General features: G+C 43.1%; 1 protein-coding gene across 1 annotated transcript in view; it reads right to left on the bottom strand.

The window, feature by feature from the left end:
• Positions 1-14,949, bottom strand: part of GRIK3 (glutamate ionotropic receptor kainate type subunit 3) — a 151,186-nt gene that overhangs the window by 70,848 nt on the left and 65,389 nt on the right. The window contains exons 8-9 of the mRNA XM_036743758.1: positions 10,543-10,650; positions 1,143-1,256 (exon numbers count right to left, since the gene is read on the bottom strand). Coding sequence (XP_036599653.1) covers positions 1,143-1,256; positions 10,543-10,650 — 222 coding nt within the window. The remainder of the gene's footprint in view (positions 1-1,142; positions 1,257-10,542; positions 10,651-14,949) is intronic.

Genomic DNA, 14,949 nt, shown 5'->3' with positions numbered 1-14,949 from the left:
ACACATGGCATTCTAGTCATACTAATTAACAGTCCTTCCTCCCCACTTGCAACATCTGGAAGTCAGAAGGAAATTAGAGTGCAGGGACATAAGATGCTGGCTTCTGAGTTGAGAGGGAGGCAGTAGAAAAATACACAGACCTTGGATAATGACTCATACTACCAGATTACTGGCCCTTGGATAATCAGTACTGACTATAAGGAAGTTGAGGTCCTCTTTGTCTCCTTCTTCACATTTGCCTATTTCTTCAAGAAAATAGATTGTGGGCTCCCCCACCCATATTTCTACATAGTAGCCCATCCATCCCTATCCTGGTGGTGAAGTTCTCAGTAAAGGAGCAGGAACCTACAGTTGTACCTCTGATGGGCTGAGTTCTTTTGTCTCTAGTCTCTCCAATCCCCAGCCCTCCATCCCCTGATCTTCAGTTCCCATTCCCTCCATTCCTCATCTTTCTGTCTAGTCCCTTTATGCATGGTCCGTCCATCCCAGGTCCTATATCCCCAGACTGCCTACTCCAGTCCTTCTAGCCCTGATCCCTCCATTTCAGATACTGTATCCCCAGACCTTCTATCCATGGCCTTTGCATTTGAGGTCCTGTATCCCCAGCCCTTCAGTCTCTGGTTCTCTCATTGTTTATCCCAGACCTGTGCTTTGGGGCCAAGGATGCTAAATGCCTGCTCCAAGGTTTGCTGAGAAATTCTTGGATGTTTCATGAGAGCCTCCTGTGTAGATTCATGAGACTTTGAACTGTGAGGGACCTGAGAGATCATTTAATTCAACCCCTTTATTTTACAGCTAAGGAAGTAGAGAAGGGAAGGCAGTAGTTGCCTGAGTCCACATTGTTGGTAAGTAGGTAGCAGAGCTGGGGTTCAAACCCACGTCCTTTGGCTCCAAATTCCAAGCTATCACTCTTTTCACCATGCTAAGCATTCAGTTCCTCCCTCTCATTTACTCCTAACTCGCTATAGACCCATCAGCTCCTTCTCTGCTTCCCTGAGAACACTCCATTGGGAGCTGGGCACTATTTCCTGAGCATAGAAGGCTGCCATTGGAAGATGAGTTCCTCTCCTCTTACCCCCTTCCTTCTCTATCCCTTAATTTGATATTCCCTGGGGAGGTCACATAAAGCTGCAGCCTCTTACCAGTACAGTGGTGACAATGAGGGATCTGTTGGTCAAGGAGTCAGTGACGTTAGGACCCCGGCCCTTGGCAATCTCTGTGATGTTGAGGCCATCAGCAGGACACCACACACCCACCTGGACAGAAGAGAGAAGCACAGAAAGAAACATGAGGTATTGGAGTTCTAAGGGGTAATAAAAAAGAGGCTAGAGACTTCAAAGAACCTCAATTCAATCACCAGGTCCACTGTAGGTTAGGTGTGTGACCGTGGGAGAGTCTCTTGTCCTCTCTGAGTCTCAGTTTCCCCACATACACAACAAGGAGGCTGAACTAGAAGTCTCATCCAACCCTGACATTCTAAGATTCTGTGAAGTCTCAGAGGAGACACATAGAATTTAGATCAATAAAACTGCATTCTCTGCCTCTCTCCCATCAGCCTACATTTTCTAGTTCCCCATGGAGGTGGACAGAATCCCAGAGGTGGAAGGGACTTAAAGAGGGGCAGCTAGTTCAACCATCACTTTATAGATGATGAAGTTGAGTTCCAGAGAAGTCAAGTGACTTTTCCAAGGTCACATAGTTGGAAGACCCAAGGTTGGATCCCAGGTCTTCTTACTCCACAGAACCACAGGCTTTCAGAGCTTAAGGGAACTTCAGAAAGCACTAAGTCAAAATCTTATTTAAACAAGAATTATCTCTTCTACATCCCCCACAGATGGCCATCAACCTTTGATTTTTGGTTATTTAAATTGAGTAATTCTTCCCAAATGAGATCATAGATTTAGAAGGACCTCAGAGGCCATCTAGTCCAACTTTTTCATTTTACAGATGAGGAAACTGAGGATCAGGAAGTGAAGTAACTTGGACTTAGTCAAGGTCATATAAGTAGTCAGCATTAGAGGCAAGACTTGAACCTAGATTCTCAAACTCCAGAGCAAGCACTACATCTTTTGGGCATTGGCTTCTGCCATTATAATGTAACCTTGGGGGCATCCAGGTGGCACAGTGGATAGAGCTTGGGCTCTGGCTTCAGGAGGACCTGAGTCCAAATCCAGTTTCAAACACTTAGTAGCTGTGTGACCCTGGGTAAGTCACTTAACCCTACTTGCCTCAAAATAAAGAATGTGATCTCCTTGAGGACAGGGACTATCTTTCTTTATTCTTGTATTTGTATTCCCAGCACTTACTTCATGCCTGACATATAGCAGGTGCTTAATAAATTTTTGTTACCTGTTGCATGCCTGCCTAAGCAGCTTCTTTCTGCAACAAGTTAACTCATCAAGCTCTATGAGCCTTGTTCCTTCAATCCCTATGTTATCCATAATTTAAGAATACCTGCAGTACCTACCAAACAGCATTATTGTGAGGCTTAAGTAAGTTAACGTAAGTTTTTTAAACTTTTAAGTTCCATGTGAGTGTGAGTTATCATTAGTAGTGTTATTATAAACTCATTAGAGACACCTTAGTAGAATGGATATTACGATGAAATATGTTTCTGAAATACACCCTGACAGGCAGCATAGCATGGTGGGTAAAGAGCTGGCCTTAGAACTCGGGAAGACCTGAGTTCAAGTTCCTCTTTGGACACTTGCTGGTTGTGTGACTCTGGGTAAATCACTTAACCTCTCAGGGTTCTAGGCATCTCTCTATGTCTACAGGTTGCAGAGAAGGTGCTAATCTGTATTGATAAAGGGGATCCGGTATCGGTAAAGGGATCTAGGAATATTTGATTTCAAATCCTGCCACCTCTGATGTATATGTCTATATGGCCCTGAGCATGTCACAGTACCTCAGTGTTACAGGTACTTTTCTAAAGACAATATGTTACTGATCCAGCCATTTTGGAGGGCAATCTGGAGTTACACCCAGAGAGTCATAAAATTGTGCCCTTTGACCCAGCAATACCACTATTAGGTCTGTTTCCCAAGCTGATTAGGAAAAGGAAAAGAAATTATATGTTCTAAAATATTCATAACAGTTCTCTTTGTGGTGCCAAAAAACCTGGAAATTGAAGGGAAGCCCATCAATTGGGGAATGACTAAACAAGTTGTGGTATACGATTATGATGGAATATTGTGCTGTAAGAAATGATGAGCTGGTGGATTTTAGAAAACATGGAAAAACTTGGATGAAATAATGAAGAGTGAAGTGCGCAGAACCAAGAGAACACTGTATGTTGTAACAGCAATACCATTGTAAGAACAACTGTGAATGACTAAGTCATTTTGAGTATTATAAATACTCAACTACAAAGGACCTGTGACAGAAGAAGCTATCCACCTCCAGAGAAAGAACTGATAAATGGAAGTATGTCTAGTATGATTCTACATATATACCCATATTTGTGTCTAATAGTAGTTTTCTCTAGGACAAGATGGGGAGGGAAGGAGAAAAAAAGTGCACAGAAGAGAACAAAACTTAGAAAGAAACACAGAAAAGCAGGGTAGCTTTGAAAACGATATATAGCATTTATTACATAGTTTTTTAAAAAAGTAAACAGTATGAAGTGAAAATTCATGGTTTTATACTGAATCCTCATTTTATGTTGTGCTGTGTGCCTCAAAAATTTTTTTTTGCCTTTTTGTATTTGAAGCTCAAAATGAATAAATTATTTTTTTTTAAAAAGACAGTATGTTGCAGAGTAGGGCGGACCTACATTAGCAAAGGGTCTTCATCTGGGAGTTCCCTATATATGAAATCATAGCTCTAATCCCTGTTCCTATTATTATGAAAAGGAGATTCCAGAGTCAAGCAGTTAATGCAGAGGAACCCAGAGATAATCAAAGAGAGGTGATGGCCCCAGATATGGCAAATGAGAGATAATGGCAGAGAGATAATGAGAGCTCAGGTAATGCATTTCATCAGTGGAATTACCTCAGGAGGCCACACACACATATGCCTGTGTAATGGGTTCTTGTCCCAGGGCTTGCCCTGGGAAGGGGAGGGAGGGGGAGCCACTTTTTTCTTCCAGAGGAAGAGATGAGAGCAGTAGCATTTCAGAGACCAGTGAGGCTGATCCGACCAGCTGGTGATAGGCAAACAGGGGAGAACTCCCTCCAAGACTTCTGGCTTGCTAGGGAGTTGAAGGCTATTTAAAATTCAGGCTAGACTGAAATTCCCTCCCTTGTTCTGCCATTCACTTCCTCTGATGCCCGGTGTGGGGTGTGTATGTGTGTGTGTGTGTGTGTATGTGTGTGTGTGTGCGTCTGTGTGTGAAGTAGTGAGAGAAGGGGACTGGAGGGAAGGATGAGTGAGAAATGATTTCCCCAGGAGCTCTTGGTGGGCTCAACTATGGAATCACATAGAACCTCAGAGCTTGAAGGGCCCTCAGAAGGCAGAGAGTTCAACTTCTACCTAGGCAGAAGGCCACTCAACAACATTATCAACAAGTGGTCCTCCAGCCTCTGAATTTGAATATTTCCAGTGATAGTGAACGTACACTCTCACTAGCTGTGTGATCCTGGGCAGGTCACTTAAACTTCTCTAAGACTTATAGTTTCTTTAACTGCAAAATGGACATAATTATAGTAGTGACCTCACAATGTCAGAGGCTGGATCTCTGGTGTAGCATCCTTTCCACATAACCAGAGAGAGAAGCTAGGTGGCACAATGCTGCACAGCATGTTTAACTTGGAGTCAGAAAGACCTGAATTCATATCCTGTTTCAGACATTTACTACATGTGGGACCTTGAGCAAGTCACTTAACTTCTCTTTACCTCAGTTTCCTCATCTGTAAGGTGTGATAATAACAGCACCTCACAAAGCTGTTGTGAGGATAAGATGAGATGGTGTATGAAAAGCTCTTTGCAAATCTTAAAGTTCTGAATAATGTTAGCTATTACTATAAGGAGGGGCCCATGTCCTTCCTCAATCAAGATGCTTGGAACTTCATGCTCCAAATGTAGCCTGACTAGTACAGAGGACAGTGAGACAATCACCTCACTCATTCTTGACACTATAATTCTATTAAGGCAGGCTTGGATCATATTATCTTTTCTTCAGCTGCTACAGTATACTCTTGTCTCATATTGAGCTTATGGTGACCACCTGCCCCCCCAAATCTTTTTAGAAATATGCCTAAACCTTGAGTCTCCCCCAAAATCATACTATGCTCTCCCCTCCCCTGTTCTCCACCCCACTGGAAACAGCCTGATATCCCAAGGCTGCTTATGCCCTTTCTGTCCTTGGCCAACCTCAGGGGGAAATCATCCTCTTCGAGGAACCCAGGAAACTTAATCAATTAACCAGAAAGGCAGACTACAAATATCCCATTAAGAGAGCTGTGCAAACCAGATAGCACAGAGACATGTAATTATGCTCCAGTAATTCTGCCTTAATCCTCCCTACACCCAAGCGAGCAGGATCAGGGCCCATCCGGCTTAACAAACAGCAGGGCAAACACAATACTGGAAGCTGTGATCTGACACTTGGCCAACTATTCTGCACCCCCTCTCTCCTGCCCTTGCTGCCTGAGTGATGGAGAATATGTGTCCTGGGGAGGACCTAGCAGGGATTAGACCAAAGTAGACTGAGGGGCCCATTGCTCACATGTACTAAGCTGAGATTAAAGCCCAGAGCAGGTGTGGAATTCCAGGGCCTACAGACAATCTTGACTGCCCCTGAAGTCCCATGGTAGGGTTGGGTATATAGTAAATGACCAATAACTATTGTTCCATGCATTTTTAATGAATTAATTTATTCAATTAATCCAATGTATGTTATATGCCATTAGAGGCAAGGCTAAGTGTTCAAGATATAAAGATTGAACACAATAAAACAGTCTCTACCTTCAAAGAGTTTACATTCAAATGAAGGTATGAGGGATATGGCATGTATATATATATGTATATGTATAATGCAAAATATGGAGTGATAGAAGCAAATAAGAACTCCAGAAAAAGGGCTCAAAATGAGAGGGTGAAAAACACTTTAATGTGGGGTGTTCAGTGAAGTGACACCTGGGCTGAGCCTGACAGGAAGGGAAATATTCTGGAAGGTGGAGATGAGAAGACAGTGCATCCCAGGCATGAGAAGCCTCCATTGTCTTAATTCCCTCCCTCCTTCCCTCCTTCCCTCCTTCCTTGCTTCCTTTTTTCCTTCCCTCCCTCACTGCCTCTTTTCCTTCTTCCCTAGCTCCTTCCCTTTCTTAAGGATCAGGGCAAGCAATGGGCTTTCTCTTTCTGCCAATACCAGCCCAAATGTCTCCAAAGGCTACAACTTAGATAGAGGGATGGTGAAAGGTTGGTCACAGGTATTTTCAGCATCATACTGTTTCCTCCCCTCAATCCCTAAGCTCCAAGTCTGGCTTTTATCAGCAGGAAGGAAAACTATAACCCCTCTCACACCAAGGTTGGAGGTTTGCAAACTGCTTGGTGGAGGGGGCAGGAAAGGCACTCTTTAAGGAGTTTCAGGCAAAGTCCATCTTCCCCCATCCCCTGGAAAACCCTAAATCCCCTAAATGAAGTGTCAACCAGAAGCAGACATGGACAGAGTACCCATGGCTCAGAGATGAGAACTGACTAATCCTTGCCAATCCATTCCTGCACTTCAGACAGTTCTCAACCCAGTTACTGAAATTCACCCACCCAGGTCCAATACCCTTGCAGTCATAAACTGAGCTACTGATATTCAGGGTTGACTTGTCACAGGCCACATCTGCAACTTACAGCCCTAACTTGAGGGTCACTCTATGGTTAACCCATCAGATAGCTATGTATGTGGGTGGAGAGCAAATGAGCAAATGAATAACTAGGATGAGAGGCAGTGTAGGATAGAAAAAAACCATTCTGGTTTGGAAGAAGGATATACTGGGTTAAAATCCCATCCCTGACACTTCCTGACTATATACTGAATCACACCCCAGCACAGATACTTCCTGGCTCTGTAAGCATGGGCAAGTCACTCACCTTTAGTTTCATCATCTATAAAATGGTTTAATTATAGCTATAGTGCCTACTTCAGTGGACTGTAAGGTGTTTTGCAAATATTTGAAGGATATATAAGTATCAGTTATTATTCTGGGAAGAGAATAGAGGAGAATAGGGGTGAGGAGAAGAGAAGGAGGGATGAAGAAGAGAATATGGGAGGATAGGAGAGAAAAGAAGGAAGTCAAGAGAGTAGAGAAGTTAAGAAGGAAGAGAGCCTAGGTAAATTATTTGAAGGCAGGGACTATATTTTGTTTTGTTTTGGTCTTTGTGGCCCTGGTGCCTATGTAGAATGCTTGGCACAGAGAATATGTTTAATAAATGAATTTTACTTGAATTATAATCGTCCCCCATCTCGTCACTAATAGGAGATAAGTGCCTTGAAGGCGGTGTTGGTGTTGGTGTTATGTTTGTATCCCCAGATCCTAATATGTTGTCTTGAACTTACATAGGATTTGTTATTTTCTTGGCATTTGGGACTTCTGGGAGGGGAGACCCCTCCACCAATGCAGATGGCAACCTTTCCATGACTCAATAGATAAGTCTTAGGGAATTTTCTGAAGCCTACAGAGATTAAATGACTTGCTCATAGTCATACAGGTAATATATACCAAAGCTGGTATTTGAATTGGCTTTTCTGACACCAAATTCAGCACTAACCTCTATGCCCTATTGCCTCAATACCTTGAACTTAGTAGGTACTTTTAACATGCTTATTGAATTGAATGAGATTGAATCCAATTGTACTATTCTTTAAGCATGTGAAAAAGCAAAGGGAGGGAAAGCTGCCTATTTCTCTTCAGTGGCAAAGGACTCATGGCCTCCGCCTTTACCAAGCTGCATCCTCAGTCCCACATCCAATCTTTCCCTCAGGGCCTATAAGTCACGGAGCCATCAGGACCACGGACAGCTCCTAGAGAATACATGAGGGTTATTCATTCTCTATATCCGTGTTTGGCCTATCTGGTGAGAATGACATGGCGAGGCATTGGAGCAATCTCCTTGAATAAAGGCCAGGGGAAATCAGAGGAATTTGAGTGCAAAGGGTGATTCCAGGAGAGCTATGCTTAGCTGAGTCATCTGGCAAAAAGGCTGCTTGAAGACAGATGTTTCTCTAGGGCCTGGGGATGTATCCCGCTTCCTGGTTGGTGTCAGGGAGGGATATAAGGCACCTTCCATGCCAATGGGCATGCCACCTCTTCCCAGGACTGATTGGTTCTGGGCACCTGTCCTATTCATTTCCTGAACAAATCTCTTAGTTCTCATGAAGGGATACCCTGTCTCTGTAGAAGCCAGTTTTCAGGGCTTTGCTCTTATCCTTCTCACCACTAGAAATGCCCCTTAGCAGCCACTATGCTAAAGTTATCATTTACTTTTTTCAAAACCTACCTCCTTCAAGAAGTCTTCCATAGTTAACTCCATCCAGTTTGGTTTGCAATCCTACTTCAGTCTCCTCAACCTCTCATGAGCATTTAGCACTGTTGTCATTTACATTTGCAAATAAAGCCTATCCCTATGTGGGTGGTTGTATCTTATCTAACCCTTAACCTTGGGGATAATCTCATTAAGGATGTTCTACACTGATCAGAAAGTCTGACTTGATGATATAATAGACACTCTTCCATGATTATGGCTTTATTCACCAGTTGTGCTTCGCAGATTCAGATACTTAGAGGTGGATCAGCCTTCAGAGGTTTCCAGTCTAAACCCCTGCCTGGTACAGCATCCCTGATAGGAGATCATGTGTTCTTTGCTTGAATACCTCCAGTGGCAGGAAGCTTAGTACCTCAGGAGGCAAACCAATCCGTTGTTAGACAGCTTTCACTGTTAAGAAGTTTTTTTTTTCCTTACAATTTGCCTCTCTTCCTTCATCTTTTACCTACTGCTCCTAGCTCCTCCCCCTAGGGCCAAACAGGAAAAATCTAGAACCTCATCCACATAACAGCCCTTCAGATATTTGAAGAAAGCCATCAGATTAGTTCCTTTCCAGCCAAACTAATAATTTTGTGTATGTATTTACTTTATATTCATGCTCTATGTATTTTGTATGTATTTGTTTCCCCCATGAGAATGTAAGCTGTTTGCATGTAAGGATTATTTCATGCTTTGTGTTTCTATCTCCAGTGCCTAGTATGCAGCCTGTCACAAAGTAAGTATTTATTAAATATGCACTGATTAATTGAATAACTCTCACTGTGTCTTCTTCAGGCCACACACCCTCATTTTCCTTGAAATGATATTCAAGTGACATAATCTGAGTGTCCTCCTCATCCCAGCCCTCTTCCTACGCACATTCTACCTTGTCACTCTTTCTCTTATTTATGAGTAAGGAATCATCCATAGCAGTGTGGGAACTTGTGGGATAAAGGACTTCCTCCTTCCCCATCCTACATATGATTTAGTGGGAAATGGTCAATGGCTTTTTTTTTCAATTTTCATCCTTCTTGACCTTTCTTCAACATTTGACATTTAACTATTTCCTCTTCCTAAATATTCTCTCTTCCCTAGGTTTTCATGACATTACTCTCTCCTAGGTTTCTTCATTTCTGTCTGAGTCTCCCTTACAGAGCCAGTATCCATGTCCCATCATATAACTATGGGTGTCCACAAAGGCTTGACTTTGAGCCCCCTTCTCCTTCTCTACAACTCCTGGTGATACAAACACCTCAGCTTGACATTTAAATCCCTTCACAATCTTGCTGTAACCTACCTTTCTCATTTTATTATATATTACTTGGCTGTTCCTTGAACTCAGGACTTCACTTCTAACCTCCATGCCTTTAGCCAAGATGTCCTCTATGCCTAGAATGTACTCCATCCTCACTTCTGCCACTTAGAATCACAGTGTAGCTCAGCTGCTACCTCCTACAAACATCCTTCTCGAGCTCCCTTGTTGTTAGTGTTTTCTCTCCCCACTCCTCAAATGAACATGTATCTTGGTTTTCTGTTTACATCGTATATCCCACCTCACAGGGCAGCTAGGTGGTACAGCGGATACTGTGCCAGGCTTGGAGTCAGGAAAACTCATCTTCTTGAGTTCGAAACTGGCTTCAGATACATACAAGCTATGTGATCCTGGACAAGTCACTTAACCCTGTTTGTCTCAATTACCTCATATGTAAAATGAACTGGAGAAGGAAATGACAAACCAGTCCAGTGTCTTTGCCAAGGAAACCCCAAATAGGGTCACAATGAGTTGGACACAACTGATAAATGACTAAACAATAAATCCCACCACATTAGATTATAAGCTCCTTAAGGGAAAGGAGTTTTAAACTTTGTGTTTGTAGGTGTAGAACCTAGTACCATGCTTGGGACATGGTAGACATTTGTGCTGGATGGATTGGATTGGAAGTGAGAGATTTGTGACCTAAGTTCTTGTCCAAAGGAATTTAGACCCAATTTCTCCAAAGTACTTTGTTTAGAGGTAGAAGGACACTCCCTGAGATGTCTCATTGCCTCTGGTCAGCTGCAGGCAAGCTGGGGGCCCTTACGCACCTTCTCCAGGCCATCTTCCTTCAGGCTGATGATATCCAAGTCAAAATCAGTCCTTAAGCCACTGGTTTTGTTGAAAACAATCCGTCCAGTTAATCCTTCCCATTGAGCCTGCCGGAGGGAAGAGGGCAGAGCTGCAATTACTTAGCCTCATAAATCATCATTCGGTACAACTGTACAATGCTTCATTTTAATTACTCCTTACACCGAGACTTTTCCCCAAAGACCATGATTAATTAATAATCACCTCCATCATTGCAGGCTGCAGCACAGGCCGGTGATTTCCATAAATTCTATTATACTCTTTAGCCAGACTTACATTTGTACCTTTCTTGTTGAACATCGATCTCAGATTTGCCCAAATGAGCCCCCTGCCTCTGTGCTCAGTGCAAATGTTGCCTGCCTTTCTCAGCTCCCAGAGGAGGAGGAGGGGAGGAAGGACTAGGGGCCAAGCTGAGCAGAGAATGTTTATCAGGGCAAGGGCCTCCAGGGCAGGGCAGAGAGGGAGGACCCTGGGATCATGGCAGGGAAAGTTCAACCCAGGGAGGGAAAGAGATATGGCAGGGGCAGGAAGGCCTGCGAGCACAGCTGATCAGCGCAAATCTAGCCTAGCTCCATAAACCCAAGTTTGATGAGGACAGGCACTATAGAGAAGAGAACAAGTAGATCATGGAGAGAGGCATATAATAACAACTGACATTTATACAGATTTAAGATTTACCATGCATTTTATTTACATCATCTCATTTGGTCCTCACAATAGCCCTGTGAGATAGGTAGGCACTATGGGTATTGTCATAATCCATCTTTTACAAATGAAAAGTGAGACTCAAAGTGGTTCCTAAGTGACTTGCCCAGGGTCACACAAGTAATAAGCATTGGAGATGGGATTTGAACTCAGGTGTCTCCTAATTCCCAAGTCTGACACTCTTTCTACTACACTATGCTGTCTCTTGGTGGAGGCATGGGGTTTAGGAGGGGTTGGGAGGAGGAGACAGAGAGAGACAGACAGTGGAAGAGATAGAGAGAGATGAGGATATAGGCAGAGGCAGAAACAGAGATAGAGGTGGAGATGGAGAGACAGAGATAGAGACAGAAAAACAGAACAAAGATCAACACAGGCAAAGAGACAGAGAGATGGAAACAGAATCATAGACAGAGACAGGGAAGGAGGAGGGAGAGACAGAAAGGGAAAGAGGAAGGGAGGGGAAGGAATGGAAGGGGAAAGCAGATATAAGAAGAGAATAGGAGAGGTCAGGGTAGGACAGGAGGGGCAAGGACAGATGAAAGTGAGAAATATGAGAGACAAATGAAAGAAAGAGAGACAAAGAGACATAGATAGACATATAAAGAGAAACAGAAGCAGATGAGAAAGACAGAGACAAGAGCTCAGTCCTGTTAGACTAGTAAAATGACCATCCCAAAGCTGTTCATCCTTGAGTGCTCAGGGAAAGACACAGCAACACACAGCCTGGAGCCCAGGCATCAAGGACTGTTGTGGTTGTGATGTTGTTGGTGTGTTGTAACCCAGTGACTGAGAAGTGGTTCAGTATAAGAAGCCACAGACTAATGTTTGGCTTACAGAGGACCACTACATGCAAATATACAAAAGGTCATTCCCACTCTTGGGCCTCCTAAGCCCTCCAGCTCTCTTTACTTGAGGTTGAGGTTACTGGAGCTGTCCAAGGTCCTTTTCACTCCACTCCTTCAGACTACCCACTGCCAGACTGAGTACCTGGGCCTCAAGAAACTCAGAGGGCTCCTGTTTCTAAGACCATGACCAATTTGAGAGCTTCTCTGAAACGTACCCTTATGAGACCTAGGGTAAGCACCACAAAAATTTCTGGGGGAAGGTTGGAGGTGGGGAGACCTTGGGAAAAAGATATGTCCGCTACTGCTGCTGGGGAAGCCCTGGCCAGGAGAGGGAACAGGACAGGATTGGGCTGAGGAAGAATGTACCTGGGGTACAATCACATCACTTGGGGGAAGTAGCACCATCTGGTAGCTTTCTACTTCAACTAATTAGTCTTGCTAACTAGGTGCTAAGTATCTAACTGCAGATGTAGTGCAAATGTAGTCAGTACCTTCATATTTTGGTGCTCTGAGGCTTATTCCTAGTCATCCTGGCCTAATTTTAATTTTTGTTCCACTATCTGAGACCAGATGAATAAATGCATTTTCTCTAAACATATTTGAATATAGGGATCATGTCTTTCAAGTTGTCTTCTTCATCCTGTCCCACTTTCTCAGGATTCTTCCAGGAAGCAGGGGAACTCATTGCAGAGTTTAAGTGGGAAAAGGCTTGGAGTTGGGAGAGACTTGGTTTGAATGGTTTGAATCCCATATTTGCCACTTACTGTCAATCAATCAACCAAGAAATGTTTATTAAGTACCTACTATGTGCCAGATACCATTATAAATTCTGAGGATATAAAGAAAGGTAAAAACAAGTCCCTGCCTTCATGAAGCTCATATTCTAATAGGAGAGATAACATATAAGCAAACAGGTACACAAAGATATAGATAGATAGACAGAAAGACAGATAGATAGAGATACCTATATCTATCTATATCTTTATCTATCTATCTATCTATCTATCTATCTATCTATCTATCTATCTGTGTGGAGAGAGAGAGAGAGAGAGAGAGAGAGAGAGAGAGAGAGAGAGAGAGAGAGAGAGAGAGAGAGAGAGAGAGAGAGAGAGAGAGAGAGAGAGAAAGATAGAGAAAATGCATTAGTAGTAGGGTGGGATTGGGAAAGGCTTCCTGACAAGGTGAAATTCAAGCTGTGTAGCCATGAGAAAATCACTTAACCTCTCAGAGCCTGCTTCCTCATCAGCATCATAGGGACTTAACCTCATTGGGTTGATTTGAAAATCAAATGAAATAATATATGTAAATCTCAATCAAAATGATGCTTTATTGGAGAGGCTTCTGAGTGGACTAGGAAAAGCTCTGGTTTCACCATTAGAAGATTTAGGTTCAAGACCAGCATTTACTCTCTGTGTGACTGTGGAAAAACCTCTTTAACTCCTTAACTCTCTGAGGTTTCTCCAACTATAAAATGGAGATGCATGCAATCTGTCCCTCACAGTTCAGTGAAGAAAGTACTTTGCCAGCCTCTGAATGTTATGTCAATGGGAGCTATCATTACTACTACTACAACAACTACTATTATTACTACCCCTTACAGCCTGAGTCCCAAACAAAGAATATTCCCCTGTCAGTTGAGGAAGAGGGAAATGTCAGCAGGGCAAAGGGAGAGAGGGAGCCCCTCCTCATCCCCTCTCGGCATTTACGTACCTGCCAGACACTCTCCAACCAGCTGCCACCGCTACTGAGGACTCACTAAATGAAAGAAGCCTCATATGCTGTGAACTTTGGCCCGGTATTTTCCACCTCTTCTCAGAAATGCCAAGTCCTTAAAATGCTTTACCTTTGGGCTGTCACACAACTAGACAAGGAGACACAGCTCCCTGAAGGTGGTTGGCTGGGAAAAGCCACAGGCTGAAAGCTAGGCACCCCAGACCTGCTAATGAAATGCTGTGTGACCTTGTTCAAGTTCCTTAACCTGCCTGGGCCTTGGTCCCCCTAACAGTAAAATAGAGATCAATGAGATAGGTAGCCCTCCTAACATTCCTCCCAAGGTTGTTGTAATAACTAAATGAGGCAGTGTTTCTCAAGGTGCTTTGAGACACAAACACCTCAAAAAATTCATGGTGAATTCATTCTATGTGTTACACCTCTGCCCATGCATACTGAGAGACCATGTGATGCAGAGGTTGAGAATATTGGCCTTGGAGTCAGGAAGACCTGGGTTCAAATCTGGCCTCAGATACTTACCAGCTATGTGACCCTGGGCAAGTCACTTAACCTTTTACATCTTTAGTTACTTCATCTTACTCTGCCTTCAAGGAAATTACATACTAATGTTGTAGTTCAGTTGTTTTCAGTCATGTCAGACTCTTTGTGACCCCATTTGGGGTTTTCACGGGAATGATACTTGAGTGGTTTGCAATTTCCCTCTCATCATTTTACAAATGAGGAACTGAGGCAAACGGGGTTAAGTCACACAGAGTCACACAGCTAGTAACTGCAGCTTTATTCTAGCCATGTGATACTGGTCTTATCCTTTGTAAAATGTGGATAATAATAGTACCTACTTCCCAGAATTGTTGTGAGGCTCAAGTCAGATAATATTTGTAAAGTGCCTGGAACATGCTAGGTGCTTAATAAATGTTTGTTTCCTTCCTTCCTTCCTTTCATATTTCAGCATGGTTTGGAAGTGGTCTGGTTCTGACCAAGAAAGGACAAAAGCTTACCTATCAGAGCCAAGAAAAAAGTGGCAATCAATTAATTAACTGACCAATCAAGAAACATTTATTAAGCAACTCTTATATGCCAGGCATG

Source organism: Trichosurus vulpecula, chromosome 2, assembly GCF_011100635.1.
Source record: "Trichosurus vulpecula isolate mTriVul1 chromosome 2, mTriVul1.pri, whole genome shotgun sequence".
In the NCBI taxonomy this organism is placed as follows: Eukaryota; Metazoa; Chordata; class Mammalia; order Diprotodontia; family Phalangeridae; genus Trichosurus; species Trichosurus vulpecula.
This window is presented reverse-complemented; position numbering and strand designations above follow the sequence as displayed.